Genomic DNA, 14,882 nt, shown 5'->3' with positions numbered 1-14,882 from the left:
ATTTTACTTGATTCAAACATTCATTTTCCATCCGCTTCCTGTCTTGTTTTTCAAAGTATTTCAGGGAACAAAACTGATGAGCACAAAGAGCATTCAGAGAGAGAGGGAGCAAAGGGAGACAGAACAAATATCATGCAAGGGAATGGAGCTGACAGAGTGTTCCTGTCTCTTTGAACCCACAAGGAAAATGCATGGCAGGAAGGATTCCAAAACCACATCTTTCTTGCGTGAAGGGAAGAATTAACGTTAAGCACAAAGTATTCCTTGTGGTTTATTCTCATTACGTGACATGTCAGGTTATGCTGATTTGGGTTAAAAACAGGATTTCTTTACAAAGCTCTCTGTGCACTGGACTTAATGTGGGTTAAAAAGAGCCTAAACCCCACAAATTGTGCTTTCATAAATCCACTTAGGAATCTCATTCTTTGGAATTCCCTTAAAAATACGGTTAGTGGATATATTAATGACAGGCTGAAAGTTTCACCTGACAAACAAAAAAAAAGGCCCCAACTTTTGTAAAAAAAAAAAAAATTACCCTGAAGTTCTTATGGCGTGGGTTTCTCCCTCAGTTACTGCTAGTTTTCATTAGAAGGTGAAAAGAATGCTTAAAATTGGTCAAATAGCATGAAGATTTTGTTGACATGTTTTCTGTCTGTGTGTACATACTTTTCCTGAAAGGAACATCCAGTGAAATTCTGGTTGTCCAAAAGACTTTGGTCAAACTGCTTTGAAAGATACTGAATTTATTGCACCGAAACACAACTGACCCAAAATAAGAGCCTCTTAAGGGCTTTACTAGCATGAAGAATTCACTTTTTGGACACTCAGTAGCTATAAAACACACACACACCAATTTATTTTCAGAAGAAAAAAGATATTTATTTCACTATGGATGGTTGCAAGAGAGGAAAGAAAAAAAAAAACAAAATAAGCAGTACAATTATTTGTTCTTCTAACCTCAGGGCACCCCAACATCCACCCTTCTTTTTTTGTGATATGTCATCTACAGTTCTATTTTGGTACACATCCATATTTCTACTGTCGATCAGAACTTGACCAAATTTTGCAACTTGACTAAAATTTAAAGAAATAATTGTTTTAATTAACACAATTTCACAGGCTACACCAGCCTAAGATTTGGGTCTTAACAGGATGGGGAAAAAAAAGGCAGTTTGTGTGGTTGGGGATATTTAAGTAAATTTCCAAACTGCCACATGGACAGACCCCCAGGTGTATCCATGCTAAAACTCTTATAAATTTCAATGGAATAAATATCTGCATATTTATTATGAACAACTCTCTCTGCAGCTCTCTGTAACACTCTAAATGAAACAGACACAACTCCAGTGCAAATTGCAACAGTCTGCACGTTTCACAGATGATGTAACTCAGCAACAAAACCCTCTGCTCCCAGAAACAGAGCAGTCCCAAAGTTCCACTTTGAGGTAAACCTGTCCACGTGAGGAACTTTCACATTTTATCATCTTTGTTCACCGTGCATTTAATATTCCGTTCTGACGAGGGGTGATCAGCAAATCCTCAGCAATTCCAGTGGATCCAGCTGTAAAAACCAGCTGCACCTGTGGATTTGTGGCACTCCCTGCCAGAGTTAGGGATATTAGGGGTAGGTCTGCATTTTCCTGAAGGTTGCATTGGTGATGCTGAGCCGGGTCAGCCTGGCCCCGTAATAATCGATGATGTAGCTGGAGCCGTCGGAAGGGCCAACGATCTGCAACAGAAAAAAAAAGAACCAAGACTTTTCAATATGAAGTGAAATATATACTTTGTGCTAATGTCTCAATTACTGCTAATTTTCCCATCATAAAATTAGTCATGCTTAATTAGTCAAACAGAAACTAGATTTATTTTGAAGTTCTGCTGCAGTTTAACTGTTTTAGCCAGCGCTGTCTCAGAAGGAACATTTCCCCTGGGCTTCTAATCAACCAAATTACACAGGCAGGCACTGGGACTCGGCTAATCCAACCAGGATTTGAGGCACAAAACCAGCCTAACAAATGAGTGGGCTCCAAACCACTTTTCCTGAACAAAGGAGGGTCGGCAGCAGAGAATTAGGCTGATGACAAGTGTCTTTGAAATACTGAACAGGTAAGGAATGAAGAGGAGGAGGAAAGATCATGGAGTTTTTGTTCTGAAAGTGCTAAATTGATGTGGAGTCACCAGGGAGATCAACAAGGAGAGATGAAAGATACTCTCATCTGGATCTGTTAAGTGCTCTGAGGCAGGATCACTGCGAGAGCAGAGAAAGGAGTTTGAGAATGCACACAAAAGACAGATCCAAAGTGCACACTTTTAAAATATTTTCCTACAAACCCACAGAAACAACTCCCATACCCACAATGGATTTTGAGTTCATCACAGCCGATTTGCAATTCATGCTAAATGGCTGCTGAATAAAACAATTTGGCAATTTCATGATGTCACAAGATGTCACCCCAGCTGGGGATTTAACCCTCGTGAATCCCTCAGTCACAGCTCTCTGCTGAGGAGGAACTTGAATTTGCAGGAGAGGTGGAAAATGGAAGTGGCAATGTCTCCTTTCATCAGCATAAAGCACAGGCAAACACAGAACCTGAGGGTTCTGGGAGCAGCAGGAGATCCCACGCTGAGTCCAACACTGCCTCACACAAAGAGGTTCTGACCACCTGAATTTATGGTGCTATGGCTTCCAAGCTATTCATTGTCAGTATTTATAGGTGGCTAATCTAAGTTTTAATTCCAACAGCAAATATATTGATATTTTGTGTCTATATTCTACAACATCAATCCACAAACAGAGCCAAAATAAATGCCTTGATTTTTCAATATCCAGTGGTTCTTAAGGCCAAAATGCTAACAAAGTGTTAGTAATCAAATCAAAGCTTTAAAAAACACAGATTTCTATCTTGTTTTGAAAGCCCTGACTTACCTGCATTGAAATAAGTATGAAATCAATTAGGCTCCCAATTCCACAAAACCCTACAGTGCAGAACTTTAACAAACCTAAAAAAGAAAAGTAAAATTTAATGTAGCTTTAAGCAATCCCTGGGATTTCATCACTGGTGGCAATCACATCCAAACTCTCCCCTCACCCCACAAAATGTGTGTATTTATATATATATATATATATATATATCTGCATGTATCTAGAAGCAGACCTAAACTTCTTTAATTATTAGGGGAAAAACACAAACCACATACTCATATTTCTACATCCTAAACACACTTTAAAGATTTTAAATATTAACATTTTTTAACATCTAAATATTCTTAAATAAGGAAAGGCAAAAGTTGATAATCAGGTTACTGAAACATTCCTTTCACTGAGGCACAGAGAGAAAAGTCCCAATTTGAGCTGAAAAATTTACTTCTGAATAGAAAGAGACTTTCTACCACCTCATGAGTTGCAGCACATACTGATTTGATTTTCAGAACATGCAACTTTGGAAAACAATCCTTTGTATAATTTTTATATTTTTGCTGAAATATGAATTTCTTTTGAATATATATTAAAAATATATAAACACTTCTTTTTAACTCGTACTCAAAAATGTTTGGTTTTATACAAATAAATTAAAGATTAATAGAAAATATGTGGGAATAGCAGCTGACAGATGAATGTTTTATTGGAAATTGTCCTGCAAGGCAAACTTCATTTGGAAAATGCCTTCAGAAAAAAAGAGGCCGGCTTAAATTTTTTTTTTTTAATTTTGATAGTTTCTTGTACAATGAACGTAATATGTATATAGGTATATATGTATATATGTATATATGTATATATGTATATATGTATATATGTATATATGTATATATGTATATATGTATATATGTATATATGTATATATGTATATATGTATATATGTATATATGTATATGTAATCCAGAGAGAACTATATATTTATGAGCATTATTTCAGGAGAAGATCTTGGTTAATCCTCTCTCTCCAAAGCACCAACGTGTCCCTAAAGCACCTCCTCTCCCCAGGGCTGTTTATGGGGCTGCACAGGGGGCAGAGGGGGAAGGAAGTGCATTCCCTGCAGGAAGAACATCCCACTGCCTGGATTTGTCTCCCATGGAAGAGAAGTCCATGTGCACCCTCCCCTGTGAGGCCCTGGCACAGATGCCCAGAGAAGCTGTGGCTGAATCCCTGGAATTGTCCAGGCTGGATGGAGCTCTGCACAAGCTGATCCAGTGAAGGTGTCCCTGTCCCTGGAACCGTTACTTAAGGAATGGATGGAGGAACTGTTTCTGAACCTGGCATTTATTTCTGGAGTGCAGGATAAAGTTGGCTTTTTTTCTTCCTCCTCACTTCCCTCCCTACAAGCAGATCACACTGAGAAAATAAACTGCTCTAAAGTACAGAGGGAAAAATAGTGTTGTTCTACAGTAATAACTCCTGGTTTGGTTCACAGTGTGTGGGAGAGGAAGAAGTTGCCTTCCTGATTTCTTTATACTCAATAGCTTGTTTGTATTTGTGTGCTCTTTAAACAAAAGAGAAGGGAAAAAAATAAACCAAAGAGCATTTACAGTCTTCGTTACACTAGCAAGAAAGATTTCAATGCCATTAACCTTTCTTAACCGTTTTTTGCCAAGGCACAGATGACCTAAGAAATCCATAATCAGCCACTGTAAAGGAATCCAATGGGTTGATTTTTATTCTTTTCTACTCTTACCTATTTGCTTTTCAAAAGATTGAAAATCTGGCTTTGGAAGAGTTTAATTTTAAATATTAACTCTGGCTACTGGCTACAGTATAATCCAGTAGGGTTAAAGCATTAGCCATAAAGATCATCTACAAAAGAATTAAGAATTTATAAATCTATATTACCACAATATATTAAAAATAATTACTGCAAACTATTATTCCAAATCCAGTGGTACAAATAAATAATGCACCTGATTGACTGCTTTCAAAAATGTATCTTTTTGTGACACAGATGGACAAAGTAAATGCTAATTACAGAATCCCAGGGATAAAAGACATGGATGTTAATCAAGATTATAGAAAAGGACAGATAATGTCATTTAAAAGAGTTGGCATTTTATGGGCAGAAACTCAAAATTTCTGGCTGAAGTGACAGCAACACATACAGCTTTTTCCACATCATTGCTCCATCCTATCTATACTTAAATTCACTCCCTTTGTCCAGCACAGAAACAAGGCTGTGAGGGCAGTCCTGTCACAATAAGGTATTTCCATTACTTAAAAGCCAGTGGCACCATTATCCTGGGAATAAGGTCCTAAAAAGCAGAGAGAGGTTTTATTAGGAGTCCCAACTTCTGCAGAATTGTTATTAATACCCTGAGTTATCTTGAAGGTGTGCATTTGCCAGAATAAATTCCATCTCCCAAAACACCAGGTTTACTGTAAAATCTGTCCACTCTTTTGCTGGTGAAGTCAAGTCTCATTTAAGGCTGGCACGTGAGGCAAAGTCACTTCTGCTCCAATGCCTCACAAAAAATGCTGTGATAAAACATCAATGCAAAGCAAAACTTTGAGTAGCAATAACCACATTTGCTTATTAGGATTTTATCTGCTGGACACTACATCTCCATTTGTCACCACTCCAACAGAAGAGCAGGCTGAGGATAATGCAGCACTTTGTCTCACTTGACCATGAAGTAAGGATTCTAGTTTTAAATATTAAAACTGTGACTGTCAGTCTTCATTACTCAAAATATGAGTATACATACACAAGTCAGTTATAAGAATAAGATTTACCTCAAAGAAAAAATTAAGGAATAAACTTACCTAATGCAGGATATCCTAGATAAAATCTATCTGCTCCCAACCATCCAAGAAATAAGGACAGAGCCACTGCCACTTTGTAGGAGTATCCATTTCTGCCAAAAGAAACAAGCAATGTAGATAATGACTGCAAAATATATCCACTCATACTTTTGACTGTTAAAGTAGTGACTCATTTTCCTGCTGCTCTGGTTTTAAATAAAAACAACAGACTTGTTATTTATCTTCAATTAACAGCCACAGAATTGATAATGTTAAACTTTCAAACTGGGAAGGCATCCTCCATAAAGGAACCTCAGCTGCTGCAACTCAACTGTACTCTTACAGAATACAGATTATTCTGAAACTAAATGATGATTTCTTGTCAAGACATAATTCAGTTGCTGATCCATCCCCAGCTTCCCAGAGCAGCTCCTAACAGCTCAGCCCTACTGAGACAAGCCCAGGAAGGCAGGAGGTGTGTGAATAATGTCTGCAGGCATTAGTCTCACACGCAGCCAAATGGAGAGGAACAGGACAGGCAGGTGAGATGTCAGCAGAGACAGTAATTGCCACGAGATCTGAAGGAGAAATGAACCATGGCCACCGGCTGAAGAAGCTGCAGGAAGGATTCAACAAAAAGAGTAAGTCTTGGATTCACTCATTACACTGTAAATGGCTCAAAGTCACAATGAAAAGAACTGTTGACAGCACAGAGATGCACAGGGGTAGAGAGGCACTCTCAAGTTAAGCTTCCCATGGTTAGTCATACAAAATAAACAGATAGAACAGACTTTTTCCGACTTATCCTAATTGGAACCATTCTTGCCAACAGCTGGAGCGATGCAGCCACCAAACCACCTGTAAGTGCAGTCCCTGCTGGAGGACCTTGCACTAATAAGGGAGCTAAAAACATATTGCTCTCAATGCTGGAACTGCTGCCTCGGCCAACAGCGAGCTCCTGAACAGCAAACCAAAATGTAATTAGAACTGAAAAATATTCAGTAATTCACTGTTTTGATACGTGCACCAATACGTGCCAGCAATTATTTAATAGGCCCAAATTAAACTCTTGGTTGACAGTTGAATAAAACAGTCTCAAAAAGACAGTAGCTGACAAAAGTCCAAGCACTTTTATTAGGCATTTTCAATGCCAAGCAGAGACCTACCTTTTTTGCTTATTATCTAAATTTGCTGACTTTAAAACCTAATGGCAACATTAAGTGATTAAACCGTGACTTTTACCTCAGTATTTGTTACTTGGTGTTTATTAGCAACACGGAACACACAGGGCATTCCTGGAACCTAATGTAACGTAAATTATCATCTTTAGAACTGTCTTGTTTCCACTGTAAAGAACACTAATGGGTTTATTTAAAACTTGAGGTAAACTGTTGGAAATTGTTTATCAACTACAAAGTGTCAACAGCCCTCCAAGGACGCTAAAGCATAAAAAGAGCTGTTACATAAAAAATGGGAACACGTTTTAATTTTGCTCCTGATCACAGCTAGCAATAAACTGAGCCCTTGCCTGTGCACTGAGATGCTTCTGAAAGCACAACAGTTTCTGCAACCTCATCAACATCAAACTGATGGGCAGAAGAAATCCAGTACGAAGGGGAAGCATGAGAGCACTGTAACAAACAAGGCTGCATCCACTCTGCTGTTTCCTTTGCCTTACTCCTTCAGACAAAAACATGCACAAAGAGTAAACCAGTGAGTAGGAAAATGACACATCCCAAGCATCTGAAGGAATTTCTACAATTGGGTAAAAAGATGCAATTTCTTGTCAGTTCCTCTTTTGATTTTCTCTTGCTCCTCAGCCTCATCCAACCTTTATCTTTTCTGCACGCATTTCTTCCAGCTGCCACATTAAAAACTTTTCCTCCCAGCTCTTCCACAGCAGTTGACAAGAGCAGGTGCTGCTGTTGGTTGCTCTTTCAGGATCTCCTGGCTCTGCTCAAAGACCTGTCCACACTGAACCCCATGAATTTCACAGAGAATTTCATCACTCCCTGGCCTCCCTCCCTGGAATGGCAACACTTGAACAATGGACATTTCAACTCTGCAGCATCAGGGCCTATCCATATTAAGTAAAATATATGATAATGCCAATCTGGGAGATTCTAGAATTTGGCCAAAAAAATAAGATCTACCTCCAAAACATCAGATTAAAGCCGAACTGAAGCAATCTTGACTCCCAGTACTTTGTTGGAACAATCTTACAAGCTTTTCCTTGAATTATTGCTAGGGTACCTGAACTTGAACACATTCACTCACACAAACATGGAACATCTCCTGGTCTTGCTCTAAAATAACTGGGTCCCAGAACTTAGCCAAAACTAAATTACACTTTTGGCTAAGGACAACTTGCCGATTTGTCCTTCACAAAAGATGGGGATGGAGATTCACCTGCTGTCCCCATGCTGGGACAATCCTGCCATGGGAAGATGCCTTCTCAAACTAATTTTCTGCTTAAATGATGTGCAGTTATTTCTACAGTTACAGTTACTACCAAAATTCACTATGATGCTGAAAAATCTCCAAAAACCAGCAGAAAAGGGCTATTGTTGTAATAGTGAGCTGGAGATTCCTGCTTAAGATAATATTTCTAACACCTAGGTAACATTCAAAGTGCCTCATAAAAGGTCTGTCAGTGATTGGACCACTTTTTAAATAAGTGTACAGATGAAGGATGCTGATATTAATCTTGCTGCCATTTTTTACTGGTTTTAGGACATTATGAAGGACATCCCTGTGTAACTCTATCTACGTTCACAGTTGTATTTTAGTGGAATTTTCAGTCCAAAAAGGGTTCTCTTCTCCTTCTGCCATACCAACAGTTAAGGGACTGGAAAAGTCGCAACTAGTTGTTCTGGCAATGTAACCATTGATTATTCATTATAAATAACAGTCGTGATCAAGTAACAAATACTGTAGTAAGGAAGACATTTCTCTGCCTACCGACCTGGATTTAAATAAATAAATGTAAAGAAAAGCTACCTTTAAAAAGTGTTTCTAGAAAATATACTTAACCAAAAAGATATGTATACAAAAAATCTCCAAACATAGAAATTACCATCTAATCTAAAGAGGAAGCAATTTCACTAAACTAGTATAGCTCATCTCCTCAGCCCCCATCACAGATGGGACTGAAACACAATTGTTTCTGGACAAAAATGTGACTGACGTCTACTTTGCTGGCATTTAAATCTGATTAGATGTAATAATATGTTTTCTTCAGTTTGCTGAGCTTTGACTGCTGAGAAGACTAAATAGAGAGAAAATATTTATGAAACTAAGAGGCAGAGCTGTACTTCTGAGTTAGGCAAATTACTGAGCAGCAAGCAGCACATCAGAGTTATCTGCCCACTAGAGTGATAGGGAGTATCCAGTATTAATTCCCAAAGATTCCAGTAGGACAAAAGAGAAAGGTTCCAGTGTGAATCCCAGAAAAAGAGGAAACAAATGGTAGTGACAGGTGGTGGTTGATCATTAGCACTGGCCAGTTGGAACATTTATTGGTATCAGAGCTCTCCATCACTCACAATGGGCTTTACAAAAAGGAGGTCCATCATTCATGTACCAGAAACAGGCACTGTGGATTGGATTAAACACAAAAGTTGTTCCAAAATAGAAACAGTTTCTGTTAAAGATTTTGGGAGGAGCTGCAGAGATCCTGAAGCTCCCCTAAAATTCATGCATCACAGAACTTCAGCTGCAGCTACAGGCACACTTTAAACTGGCAGGAAGCACTGAGCAGCACAGCCCTGTCCATCCCGCCTTTGTCCTCTCTGTTTTATCCTTGAGTCACCCTCATCCCTGCGCTGGCACCAGCACTTGAAGCCACTGTTCTGTGACTCAAACTGGGGAACTGATCCAAGGCAGCTCCAAGCCAGGACAGCTCCCTGATGTCCTGGGGTCTGTCAGGGAAGGGGATGGAGGGTGTCCCCAGCAGCTCCTTCCAGCAACTGTGCTGATTTTAAACACATGTGAAATGTGGCCTCAGCATTTGGAGCAAAATTTTGCCAAGCTGAAGTACAAAGTACAGCAAAGGTAAAAGAATAAGGTAAAGCAAAGACACAAACATAACTAAACAATAAAAAAAGGACAGACTGACGGATCTCCCTATGAATGTGCGTATTTAGAGCAAATTGGTCTAGTGGAATATGTCCCTGGCCACAGCAGGGGGACAGAATGAGATGGGCTTTAAGGTCCCTCCCAACCCAACCCTTGCCATGACCCTGTGTTGCATCCTTGTAGTGTTTATTAGAGGATTAACTACTGGGCAAAATGTGCATGGTTCTGTCTTACTTCTATTTTCCTCTGCCAACACACCATACAGTTTTGGACAAACTTCAGTTTTTCAGATCCAAAGAGTACTCACACATTGCGACACTCAATGGGCTTGTAAAATCCAACTTCATGTCCCGTAAAGACTTTCTCTATGCCAAGGTGATCTTTGCAAGTAATATTTGGTGCTGGCAGACATTGAACTGAGGACAAAAAATGATTTGATATTTAGCAGTAACTGACACTCAGAGCAGTTTTCTGACTACACACAAGTGAAACAAATTAGGTTCTACTGTGCAAGTCTTGATACAAAGCACAGTTCACACACAATTACTTGTTTAAAATATTTTTAAGCCAATCCTGCCACTAACTTGTAGTTTTTCTTTGCTACATTTTAAGCAATATATACAAACCTAATTGCTGCCCCAATTCTGTTGTGATTTCCACTCTGGCTTCAATATGAGTCAATGAGAAACCTGAAGCTGACTTACAGAAAACATTTTCATCATGAGAACAGTCAAATAGTGGAACCAGTTGCCCAGAGAAGTCATGCCATCACCATCCCTGGAGGTTTGCAAGGTCTGACTGCACAAAGCCCTGAGCAACCTGGTTGGAATTCAGTGCCAACACTGCTTGGAGCAGGAGGTTGGACTGTGCACCTTCCTGAAGGGTCTTTCTACCCAAATTATTCAATTTTTCTTGACTCGTAGGGGAACCAAAGTGGAAATCACAGCAGAAAGTCACACCTGCTAAAGTTTGCAATATATTACCAGAATATTAGTCACTCCCGATGCTGTAGTCTGTTGTTTTAAAGGAAGAAAATTCTGTCCGCTACCCACTTTCTATCAGCTTTCAGTACTTGTGAGTCCTGTTGGTTAATTCCAATAAAACTGCAAGCCAGGTTTAACATTCCTTCCAGATTTTCCAGTAATGCACACAGGCAAGAGATGGATATTTTTAATGCCTATCCATATTGCATAGGGCCAAAAAATAAAGTTAAGATTTGAGTTATGTGTGAACTTAACTGCTATAAAATCTTACATGGATTTTATACCCCATCCCTGGAAGTGTCCAGGGCCAGGTTAAACAGGGCTTGGAGCAGCCTGGGATAGTGGAAGCTGTCCCTGCCCATGGCAGAGGGTGAAATGAGATGATCTTTAAAGTCCCTTCTAACCCAAATCATTCCATGATGCTACTGATCAATGTGCCTAATCTAAGGCAACTACAAATAAACATGATTTCTTGTAAAGTAATTTAAGCAAGGAAGTTTTTTCCGTTATTAGAATAAACCCAGCACAGTTAAGATATATTGATACAGGAAAGGCCACAGTTTTCTTCTCAGTGTCACTCCAAAGACTCCAAACCTTCTACTCAATGACACCACTTTGCTGCTTTGAATTAAACCCCTGTTTGTCTGGGTGAGGGATCACAGAAAGTGATCAGAAATTGTAGGGTTTCATGTATGATCCAGAAATTAACTTTTTATTACTTATGTAATACTGAAAATAAGCAATTCAAATACTGTGGGGACAATCTAAAAACTGGTGTGTGTGTGTGTAAAAATGCTACACAAAGAAACAGTGTTAATTAATTCAGCCACTTGTTCTACTCTGAAGCTTATCTCCTGTTCAAAAGTGCAGTGTATTAAATATAATCACATGGTAATTAGTTAAACAACTGATAATCTTGAGTTATGATCAATCTCAAACTGTGCAGTATTTTCTCTGGTCTCTGACTGCCCATTTATAGTCAGGGACACAATGTTGAAGTGATGGAAAGAACTGAAAAAACTTTATTTAAAGGATACATTGTGCAAAGTATTTACATCCAGTGTCTGAAATTATTTGGAAAACCTTCACTATCCCAGAAGAAAGTCATTCAGCACTGCTAGGAAGCAAAATATGAACACACATGAATTTTGTGGGCTCCCCATCCCTGGCAGTGTCCCAGGCCAGGTTGGACAGGGCTTGGAGCACCCTGGGATAGCGGAAGGCGTCCCTGCCATGGCAGGGGTAGCACTGGATGAGATGTAAGGTCCCTTCCAACCCAAATTTTTGTTTGTAATTCCATGATTTTAAAACAGGGGTGTGCATAAAGTGAACTTGCTGCGCTATCAAACACAGACCATTTATTTCAATGCCTGGGAACATCAAAGTTAAGCACAGGTAGGAAAATAAGTAATCAAATTATGAATTTTTCTGTTGTGCTCTGAAGTGTGTCAGAACTGAACATCAAATAAATGTGCTTTCAAAACAGAGCCTCATGCACCAAAACCTGGTGATGATGGAAGGCACTATGTTGCCTTAAGAAAAAAACCCTGAAAAATTAGAAGATTTTGAAGGCTGTTCTGTCACATGTCAATTCTTTTAATAATTATATGCAAAATCAGTATGACAGGAATGGTTTGTTTTAATCACAGTGGTGCAGGACAGAGCCTAAAGGGTGTAACACACATTGAAGAGATTTACCAGAAACCTCACTTACAAAAGTACCAATCAGAGACAGAGCATTTATTCCTGTTTAGTAAAGCACCCAATCCACACAAGTGTTTTGGGCTTTCAGACTAATGATATTACTAATCCCATCTTTTATAAAGCTCATCAAGTAGATACACAAACAGGTAAATTGAACACTTCCTTGAAAAAAACGTAGTTAATCAATATATAAGTTAGAAATCCTTACCATATGCTGTGTGATTTGTGCAATTCATTGGTTCTTGTGTGCTATTGTCTATTTTAGGCTCATCACACATATATGTTCAGGTAATTGAGGAAAACAGTTTTCATATCAAACACTACAACAGGTTTAACAGTAATTTATTCCACCCTCTTTAAACCCCGAGGATTTAAGATGCACCTTGATGTTGGTGCCTACCCATCCCCCAAAAGAGGAGCAGCACATTACCATGCAGCAAATCTGCTAATCCAATTTAATACACCAATATATCGCATAAGCCCCACGTTTAATTAGTGCTGCAGTCAGCACTACCTAAAGGAACTACAATATTTATCAGTCACAGCCTCTGTATTTGGAGGCAACAAGGTAGCACGTGCCTCATCTGGTCTTGTTCCCTTATTTAAATACCACAGTGCCTTGAAATTGAGGCATTTGGTTGAGGAAATTTAATGTACGGGAACACGCAAAATTCAATGAACGCGTAAAAATGAGCATCTGAAACGCCAGGAATTTGGTGCAGGAACAAACTGAGAAGGAACTGACTTCCACAGGTCTCAATTCCCACAGCCAAGTAAAGCAGGAGGTGAAGCAAGCTTTTCCAAGATTTGCTTTCCTGACACTTTTGATCATCAAAAAATGTCAGCTGCCATCAACCAACATGTTCTGGGGAGGGCAAGAGGTGCCTTGGAGAGCCAGGAGCCTCGCACCTCCTGCTCCTCGGAGCTGTGCAGGGCACAGAAACACATTATTTCCTGGAAAAATGGCAAAGTCTCCCCGTCTTGCTCCTGTAAATAATAAATAAGGCGGCAGAGCGGGCTCTCTCATCCCATGGCAATCTCTTTGAAGGACATCCCAAGTACACGCTGGGGCACACACAGTACCACCAGAAATCACAAAATTAATTAGGTTGGAAAAGCCCTCTGAGACCATTGAGTCCAGCCTGTGTCTGATGCCCTCCTTGTCACTCAGATCAGAGCACTGACTGCCACAGTCAGTCGTTCTTTGGACACCTCCAGGGATGGGGACTCCGCCACATCCCTGGGCAGCCCCTTCCAATGCCTAATCACTCTTTTTGTGAATAAATTCCCCCTCATGTCCAAGCTGAACAATCCCCTGGCGCAGCTTGAGGCCGTGTCCTCAATTCCCGCACCCTGAGGAGCCCTGTCCCGCTCCTGCCAGCCGAGACCTCCTCGGGGCTCCCACCCTGAGCTCCCCCAACCCCCCGGCCCTGCTCGGCACCTCACGGTCCCCACCGCCGCTTCCCCTCCCCACAAGCGCTGCCCCACCTCACACCGGGCCCACCGCCACAACAACCGCCCCCGATCCGGCCCCGGCCCCGCTCAGGATATTGCCCCAGCCGCAGCTCCTCGCACTTGAGCGGCGGCTCCGAGCCCGCTGCTCCCTCCAGGGCTCCGAAGCAGAGGAGAAGCAGGACCAGCGCCTCAGCCGCGCCGCTCCGGGCGGCCATGACGGGACCGCCGCCGCCGCCGTCAGCTGACCCGGGGAGGAGCGGAGCGGCCCCGCCGCGGGGAGAGCCCGCGATGGCTGCGGGGAGAAACGGAGGGGGATCCTGAGGTGTTCGTGGCTTGCTGAGGGTATGGGTTCGGCTTTTTGGGGGGCTTAAGAGTTTTTTTGAGTGGTGGGGGGTGACCTCATTAAATATGGCGGGCGAGGCCGCGCTGAGGGCAGAGCGCGCCCTCACTCAATATGGCGCTCGCAGGGCCCGGCGCTGGGACGGGCGGGGTCGTGCCCCGAGTAAAGATGGCCGCGCCCGCCCGCCGCCGGCACGGGTGCCGCGGTTGCCCGCACTAAAGATGTCGGGTGTGAGGGCCCCGGGATGGAGGGGAGCGGTGAGGAGCCCTGAGGCGGCTCTCGCAGTGGGACTGGGGCTGGGGCCGCTCCGGGGGCTGGCACCGCGGGCAGGACTCGCCCTGAACCGAGCGGCGGGGCCGGGTGAGGTGAACTCTCCCCGCTCTTCCAAACACCCACGCTGTAGCATTGGCCCACCCGGCAAAATCGCACTTCTGGGTGTCCCCGATGGTGTCTGGAGTTTGCTGGGAATTTTAAAAATATGTTGAAAAAGCCCAGCAGAAGTGAAAGACGTGACCTGCCAGACCTGCAAAACCCAGACTAACGCATCCCCTGTCATCCAGGTGGGCCTGGTCTGCTGACACTGTGTCCGGCACAC

General features: G+C 41.6%; 1 protein-coding gene across 1 annotated transcript; it reads right to left on the bottom strand.

Moving 5' to 3' along the window:
• Window positions 1-857: 857 nt before the first annotated feature.
• On the bottom strand, window positions 858-14,321 carry TM2D1 (TM2 domain containing 1). Its single transcript, XM_030953397.1, has 6 exons — window positions 14,044-14,321; window positions 12,701-12,774; window positions 10,113-10,221; window positions 5,750-5,841; window positions 2,927-3,000; window positions 858-1,729 (listed from the first exon to the last, which is right to left on the bottom strand). The coding sequence occupies exons 1-6, from the start codon at window positions 14,160-14,162 to the stop codon at window positions 1,619-1,621; spliced, it is 579 nt and encodes a 192-aa protein (XP_030809257.1). The 5' UTR covers window positions 14,163-14,321; the 3' UTR covers window positions 858-1,618.
• Between the last annotated feature and the right edge of the window lie 561 nt (window positions 14,322-14,882).

The sequence above is a fragment of the Camarhynchus parvulus genome, chromosome 8 (assembly GCF_901933205.1).
Source record: "Camarhynchus parvulus chromosome 8, STF_HiC, whole genome shotgun sequence".
Lineage (NCBI taxonomy): Eukaryota > Metazoa > Chordata > Aves > Passeriformes > Thraupidae > Camarhynchus > Camarhynchus parvulus.
The sequence above is the reverse complement of the archived record's forward strand: the minus strand, read 5'-3'. Positions and strand labels throughout refer to the sequence as shown.

Coding starts and splice junctions, on each gene's coding strand:
- TM2D1 (XM_030953397.1), bottom strand. CDS start 14,162: ATGGCCGCCCGGAGCGGCGCGGCTGAGGCGCTGGTCCTGCTTCTCCTC. Junction 12,775..14,043: donor GAGGAGCTGCGGCTGGGGCA/ATATCCTGAGCG, acceptor AATTACCTGAAC/ATATATGTGTGATGAGCCTA. Junction 1,730..2,926: donor TCATACTTATTTCAATGCAG/GTAAGTCAGGGC, acceptor TTTCTGTTGCAG/ATCGTTGGCCCTTCCGACGG.